Source organism: Pelodiscus sinensis, chromosome 4 (assembly GCF_052426305.1).
Source record: "Pelodiscus sinensis isolate ZL-2025 chromosome 4, ASM5242630v1, whole genome shotgun sequence".
NCBI classification, from domain to species: Eukaryota; Metazoa; Chordata; order Testudines; family Trionychidae; genus Pelodiscus; species Pelodiscus sinensis.
In genome coordinates this window covers 1,275,949-1,283,172 of record NC_143055.1, presented here as the reverse complement: position 1 = coordinate 1,283,172, position 7,224 = coordinate 1,275,949, and the positions used below count along the sequence as shown (strand labels likewise).

At 76.7% G+C, this 7,224-nt stretch overlaps 1 protein-coding gene across 7 annotated transcripts in view; it reads right to left on the bottom strand.

Annotated features, from left to right (window-relative positions):
* Positions 1 to 29: 29 nt before the first annotated feature.
* Positions 30 to 7,224, bottom strand: part of RTKN (rhotekin) — a 32,955-nt gene continuing 25,760 nt past the window's right edge. For 4 of the 7 annotated variants that reach the window (XM_075916701.2, XM_075916704.2, XM_075916703.2 and 1 more), the window contains 4 exons: positions 5,599 to 5,724; positions 3,107 to 3,272; positions 2,285 to 2,389; positions 30 to 822 (listed from right to left, as the gene is read on the bottom strand). In XM_075916701.2, the coding sequence (XP_075772816.2) occupies positions 455 to 822; positions 2,285 to 2,389; positions 3,107 to 3,272; positions 5,599 to 5,724 (765 nt within the window). In that variant the 3' untranslated portion in view covers positions 30 to 454. Of the gene's footprint in view, positions 823 to 1,892; positions 2,006 to 2,284; positions 2,390 to 3,106; positions 3,273 to 5,598; positions 5,725 to 7,224 lie in introns of those variants that run through there. The other 3 variants (XM_075916706.2, XM_075916702.2, XM_075916707.2) reach the window with 3 other exon arrangements.

The following is a 7,224-nucleotide window of genomic DNA, read 5'->3' as shown; positions in this document are numbered from 1 at the left end:
CACTCCCCCCATCCACGGAGGAGACTGGAAACGTTAAATTCATTTTAATGCATATTCATGAGGCCGCCTCCCCCCCACAGCCCCGGTGGGGAGGGGCCTGGCCCCGCTGCGGGGAAGCCGAGGGCAGGTGGGGGGAGCATGGAGCAGCCGTTAGAGCTGGAATAAGGGAGGCCTGGGGCCCGCGTTGCCCCCCCCCCCCCCCCCCCCCCCCCCGCTGGGGTCAGCCTCTGCTCTGCAGCCAGGCGGCCCCGGGGTGGGGGCAGCTCCCCTCGGCTCCACGGCCCCCCCGCCAGTGGCCATTGGGGCCAGGGCTCTGCATGAGCGGGGTGCCCGGGCCAGGCAGGTCGCATGTGCTCCGAGAACTCACCCTGAGCCCAGCGTCCACGGGGCCGCTGCCGGGAGCCTCTGCCCCCCATGTCCAGTCCTCGGGGGGGGGGGGGGGGCCCCCTGCTGCTCACACCTGGGACTGCAGGCTGCCGCCCAGCTTGCGGCCAGGGGGGCGGCCCTGGCGCTCGGACTCCGGCGGAGTGGGGCTGCCGCTGCTGGAGGAGCTGGAGCGTGGGGGGCCGGCGGGCGGGTGCAGGGCGGCGGCCTGGCCCTTCCCCGTGCGCCCCTTCAGCAGGCTGAGCCTGGCGTCCAGGGAGAGCGTGCGGGGGCGGGGGGGGCAGGAGCTGGCGCTGGTCGAGGTGGACACGCTGAGCAACGGCCCCTCGAAGAGAGACACCCAGGAGGGGCCGTCCAGGCCCGGCCGCAGCTCCAGCGCCGTCACCCTCCGCGCCAGGATGTCCGTCACAGCCCCGATGTCGTCCATTGGCTCAATAGCTACAGGCCAAGGGGGGGGTCAGGATGTCTGCCAGAGCCCCCCGCTCCCACCTGCCCCGCCCCAGAGCTCCCTGCCCCGCCAGCTCCCTCCCCCCTACTGCCCCCTGCCGGGAGGGGCTGGGCCAGCCCAGAGCTCCCTGCCCCGCCAGCCCCCTCCCCCCTACTGCCCCCTGCCGGGAGGGGCTGGGGCAGCCCAGAGCTCCCTGCCCCGCCAGCCCCCTCCCCCCTACTGCCCCCTGCCGGGAGGGGCTGGGGCAGCCCAGAGCTCCCTGCCCCGCCAGCCCCCTCCCCCCTACTGCCCCCTGCCGGGAGGGGCTGGGGCAGCCCAGAGCTCCCTGCCCCGCCAGCCCCCTCCCCCCTACTGCCCCCTGCCGGGAGGGGCTGGGGCAGCCCAGAGCTCCCTGCCCCGCCAGCCCCCTCCCCCCTACTGCCCCCTGCCGGGAGGGGCTGGGGCAGCCCAGAGCTCCCTGCCCCGCCAGCCCCCTCCCCCCTACTGCCCCCTGCCGGGAGGGGCTGGGGCAGCCCAGAGCTCCCTGCCCCGCCAGCCCCCTCCCCCCTTACTGCCCCCTGCCGGGAGGGGCTGGGGCAGCCCAGAGCTCCCTGCCCCGCCAGCTCCCTCCCCCCTACTGCCCCCTGCCGGGAGGGGCTGGGGCAGCCCAGAGCTCCCTGCCCCGCCAGCCCCTCCCCCCTACTGCCCCCTGCTGGGAGGGGCTGGGGCAGCCCAGAGCTCCCTGCCCCGCCAGCCCCTCCCCCCTACTGCCCCCTGCCGGGAGGGGCTGGGCCAGCCCAGAGCTCCCTGCCCCGCCAGCTCCCTCCCCCCTACTGCCGCCTGCCGGGAGGGGCTGGGGCAGCCCAGAGCTCCCTGCTGAGCCAATGCCCCTCCCCCACAGCGCCCCCTGCTGGGAGAGGCCGGGCTGGAGTAGCCAGGAGCCCCCCACAGCCAAGCGCCCTGCCCCCTAGAGTTGGCTTTGGCTGGTCACTGCGCCGAGGGCTCCTGGGGGCAACAGGCATGGGGCTTGGTCCCGTGTTTCTGGAGGCCCAGCCTGCCAGGGTCTGCACATGCCCCCACGTCACCTGTCGCTGTAATAGGAGGAGAGGAGCGCCCGAATCTCGGCGGAGACCGCGTTATCCTGCAGCAGGAGCCCCTCGCAGGCCGCGGGCGGCACCACAGGGCCAGGCAGGGCTGTCCCGGGGCAGCAGGGCAGAGCAGACAGAAGGGGGGCGGGGAGGCAGTGCCAGGAGGGGAGAGAAAGGGGAGCGGTTACAGACACGCGCACGGGGGCAGAGTCAGGCAGTGAGGGAGCAGGGGGCGCCCCCGTGGCGGCTGAGTTAGAGAGCGGGCAAGGGCCCTGCAGACAGGCAGCAAGACAGAGCAGAACACGTGCCAGCCCCGGCTGAGACGCCCTGCCCCCAGCGCTGGTCCCCTTGCCCCACGCCCGGGACCCCTCCCAGCCCGCCTTACCCGTCTCGTGGTAGAGGGAGCCCTGCTTGGCCAGCAGGGCCGGGGGCTTGCGCGGCGAAGGCACCTCCAGCCTCATGAGCTCCTCACAGCACTGCCTCCACTGGCCTGCGAGAGGGGCCGGGTCACTGGGCAGCCGCCCGGCAGGAAGGACGGGAGCACCCTGCCCCGTGGCAGCTGGGGGCTCTGACGCCAGGGCCCCCCCCCCGGACACCCTGGGGCCGTGCCCTTGGGCTGAGGATCAGAGGTGGAGCTCCCACGTCTGGGGTCCCCGCAGCCCACGGCTCCCTTGGCACCTGTCGCCCCGGCCCGATCCCACTGCCAGCCTGGCCCTGCTCCTGCTGGCTCCTGGGGTCAGGCCCCACTCCAACGGCTGCCCGACCCCCAGCTCTGTCATAGACTCCACCTCCCCGTCGGAGGCAAGACCAGCCCCAGCTAACAGCCCAGCCAGGGGTGGAGACTCCCCCTCCCCAGGGAACCCAGCCCAGCGCTTCCCCCCGCCTAGGGAAATCGGTTTTCCTAATGTCCAGCCTAGACCTCCCCCACGGCAACCTGAGCCCATGGCTCCTCGTTCTGCCCCCCCCCCGAGAACAGCCTCTCGCCAGCCTCTTGGGGACCCCCCTGCAGGGAGCTGCCGGCTGCTCCCCAATCCCCCCTCGCTCTTCCCTTCTGCAGACGGAACAAGCCCCAGCCCCTCAGCCCCCTCGTAGGTCGTGTGCTCCAGCCCCTCAGCATCTTCATTGCCCTCCGCTGGGCCCTCCCCAGTGCGCCCACGTCCTTCTGCCGTGGGGCGCAGAACGACCCCACAGAGACCCCCAGGCTCACTCAGGTCATAGAAGTGCTGCCAGAAGGCCTCCATCCAGCGCTGCAGGTCGGCCCGGCTCTCCGCCAGCAGCGTGTGCGTCACCTCCTCCGCCCCATAGCGGTTCGTCACCGCCATGCTCTGCACCTTCCTCCGGGGGTCCTTCTCCGTGGCCCGGATCCGCGTCTCCTGCAGAGACCTTCGGCTCAGGCCCCACGGCGCCCCCCGGTCCCTCTCCAGAGCCCGGCCCCGAGCCCCACGGCGCCCCCCGGTCCCTCTCCAGAGCCCGGCCCCGAGCCCCACGGCGCCCCCCCCGGTCCCTCCCCAGAGCCCGGCCCCGAGCCCCACGGCGCCCCCCGGTCCCTCCCCAGAGCCCGGCCCCGAGCCCCACGGCGCCCCCCGGTCCCTCCCCAGAGCCCGGCCCCGAGCCCCACGGCGCCCCCCGGTCCCTCCCCAGAGCCCGGCCCCGAGCCCCACGGCGCCCCCCGGTCCCTCCCCAGAGCCCGGCCCCGAGCCCCACGGCGCCCCCCGGTCCCTCTCCAGAGCCCAGCCCCGAGCCCCACAGAGCCCCCCCGGTCCCTCCCCAGAGCCCGGCCCCGAGCCCCACGGCGCCCCCCGGTCCCTCCCCAGAGCCCGGCCCCGAGCCCCACGGCGCCCCCCGGTCCCTCCCCAGAGCCCGGCCCCGAGCCCCACGGCGCCCCCCGGTCCCTCTCCAGAGCCCGGCCCCGAGCCCCACGGCGCCCCCCGGTCCCTCCCCAGAGCCCGGCCCCGAGCCCCACGGCGCCCCCCGGTCCCTCTCCAGAGCCCAGCCCCGAGCCCCACAGAGCCCCCCCGGTCCCTCCCCAGAGCCCGGCCCCGAGCCCCACGGCGCCCCCCGGTCCCTCCCCAGAGCCCGAGCCCCATGGCGCCCCCCGGTCCCTTCCCAGAGCCCAGCCCCGAGCCCCACGGCGCCCCCCCGGTCCCTCCCCAGAGCCCGGCCCCGAGCCCCACGGTGCCTCCCCGGTCCCTTCCCAGAGCCCGGTCCCGAGCCCCACGGCGCCCCCCGGTCCCTCCCCAGAGCCCGGCCCCGAACCCCACGGCGCCCCCCGGTCCCTCCCCAGAGCCCGGCCCCGAGCCCCACGGCGCCCCCCGGTCCCTCCCCAGAGCCCGGCCCCGAGCCCCACGACGCCCCCCCAGTCCCTCCCCAGAGCCCGATCCCGAGCCCCACGGCGCCCCCCGGTCCCTCCCCAGAGCCCGGCCCCGAGCCCCACGGCGCCCCCCGGTCCCTCCCCAGAGCCCGATCCCGAGCCCCACGACGCCCCCCCAGTCCCTCCCCAGAGCCCGATCCCGAGCCCCACGGCGCCCCCTGGTCCCTCCCCAGAGCCCGATCCCGAGCCCCACGGCGCCCCCCGGTCCCTCCCCAGAGCCCGATCCCGAACCCCACGACGCCCCCCCAGTCCCTCCCCAGAGCCCGATCCCGAGCCCCACGGCGCCCCCCGGTCCCTCCCCAGAGCCCGATCCCGAGCTCCACGGCGCCCCCCGGTCCCTCCCCAGAGCCCGGCCCCGAGCTCCACGGCGCCCCCCGGTCCCTCCCCAGAGCCCGGCCCCGAGCCCCACGGCGCCCCCCGGTCCCTCCCCAGAGCCCGGCCCCGAGCCCCACGGCGCCCCCCGGTCCCTCCCCAGAGCCCGATCCCGAGCTCCACGGCGCCCCCCGGTCCCTCCCCAGAGCCCGATCCCGAGCTCCACGGCGCCCCCCGGTCCCTCCCCAGAGCCCGATCCCGAGCTCCACGGCGCCCCCCGGTCCCTCCCCAGAGCCCGATCCCGAGCCCCACGGCGCCCCCCGGTCCCTCCCCAGAGCCCGATCCCGAGCTCCACGGCGCCCCCCGGTCCCTCCCCAGAGCCCGATCCCGAGCTCCACGGCGCCCCCCGGTCCCTCCCCAGAGCCCGGCTCCGAGCCCCACGGCGCCCCCCGGTCCCTCCCCAGAGCCCGATCCCGAGCTCCACGGCGCCCCCCGGTCCCTCCCCAGAGCCCGATCCCGAGCTCCACGGCGCCCCCCGGTCCCTCCCCAGAGCCCGGCTCCGAGCCCCACGGCGCCCCCCGGTCCCTCCCCAGAGCCCGGCTCCGAGCCCCACGGCACCCCCTACGGCCCCGAGCCCCACAACGCCCCCCCGGTCCCTCCCCAGAGCCCGGCCCCGAGCCCCACGGCACCCCCTACGGCCCCGAGCCCCACAACGCCCCCCCCCGGTCCCTCCTCAGAGCCTGGCCCCGAGCCCCATGGCGCCCCCCCAGTCCCTCCCCAGAGCCCAGCACCGAACCCCACGGCGCCCCCCACGGCCCCGAGCTCAGCATCAAGCCCCACTGCACCCCCATGGTCCCACACCAGGCCCCCCAGTCGCTCCTCAGAGCCCAGCAGCAAGCCCCACACCAGGCCGCCTAGCCCAGCACCAAGCTCCATGGTGCCCCCCCACAGGCCCCTGCGGCAGGGCAGGGCGGGGTCCCCGGGCGTGGGGCGGGATGGGGGGCAGAGGCCCTCACCTTGCTGATGGCGATGGTGAGCGCCGGCTCCTCGGGGCCCTCGGCGTCCTGCGGCCGTCGGTAGCAGAGGAGGTTGGGGCCGCGCAGCAGGCAGAACAGCCGCGCCCAGCCCTGCTCACTCCCCTGCTGTGGAGACAGGCCGGGCCGGGTCACAGCAGGGCCAGGCGCTCCCCGGGGCTATGGGGCTCTCTCCTCTGCCCTCCCCAGCCCCCAGGCTCCTGGCCACGCTCCCACTGGGCCCAGGGAGGGCAGGGCTGGCTCCTGGCACCAGGGCCTCTGCCATGACTCTAAATGGGCAGCGCAGCAGCTTCTGGGACACACAGCCCTGGGCACCAGAGTGCGCTGAGCCCTGGCCAGCTCGGTCACCCAGGGCCCGGAGCCACGGCTGCCAGCCAGGACCGACCGCGGGTCGGCTCCGAAATGCCAGCTTCCAGGCATGAGCCCGCCTGGCCCAGGCCGCGCGCCCAGCCAGGGACGCCAGGCGGCAGAGACAGACGGCCAGGCGGGGCCTCAAGAGCCAAGCGATGGAGACACCCCCAGGGCTCTGGGGAACAGCCGCTTGAACCAGGAAATTTAGAGGGACCCAACCTGACAGAGTCCCAGTTCCCGCACCCCCAGCCAGCCCTGCACGGGGCCGGATCGGCGCCAGCGCCCCAGGGGAGAGAGGCCCGTGTCCCAGCCCCCCACCCGGGGCCGGATCGGCGCCAGCGCCCCAGGGGAGAGAGGCCCGTGTCCCAGCCCCCCACCCGGGGCGGATCGGCGCCAGCGCCCCAGGGGAGAGAGGCCCGTGTCCCAGCCCCCCGCACGGGGCCGGATCGGCGCCAGCGCCCCAGGGGAGAGAGGCCCGTGTCCCAGCCCCCCACCCGGGGCCGGATCGGCGCCAGCGCCCCAGGGGAGAGAGGCCCGTGTCCCATCCCCCCACCCGGGGCCGGATCGGCGCCAGCGCCCCAGGGGAGAGAGGCCCGTGTCCCATCCCCCCACCCGGGACAGATCGGCGCCAGCGCCCCAGGGGAGAGAGGCCCGTGTCCCATCCCCCCACCCGGGACGGATCGGCGCCAGCGCCCCAGGGGAGAGAGGCCCGTGTCCCATCCCCCCACCCGGGCCGGATCGGCGCCAGCGCCCCAGGGGAGAGAGGCCCGTGTCCCAGCCCCCCACCCGGGGCCGGATCGGCGCCAGCACCCCAGGGGAGAGAGGCCCGTGTCCCAGCCCCCCACCCGGGGCCGGATCGGCGCCAGCGCCCCAGGGGAGAGAGGCCCGTGTCCCAGCCCCCCACCCGGGGCCGGATCGGGGCCAGCGCCCCAGGGGAGAGAGGCCCGTGTCCCAGCCCCCCACCCGGGGCCGGATCGGCGCCAGCGCCTCAGGGGAGAGAGGCCCGTGTCCCATCCCCCCACCCGGGGCCGGATCGGCGCCAGCGCCCCAGGGGAGAGAGGCCCGTGTCCCAGCCAGCCCCCCACCCGGGGCCGGATCGGGGCCAGCGCCCCAGGGGAGAGAGGCCCGTGTCCCAGCCCCCCACCCGGGGCCGGATCGGCGCCAGCGCCCCAGGGGAGAGAGGCCCGTGTCCCATCCCCCCACCCGGGACAGATCGGCGCCAGCGCCCCAGGGGAGAGAGGCCCGTGTCCCAGCCCC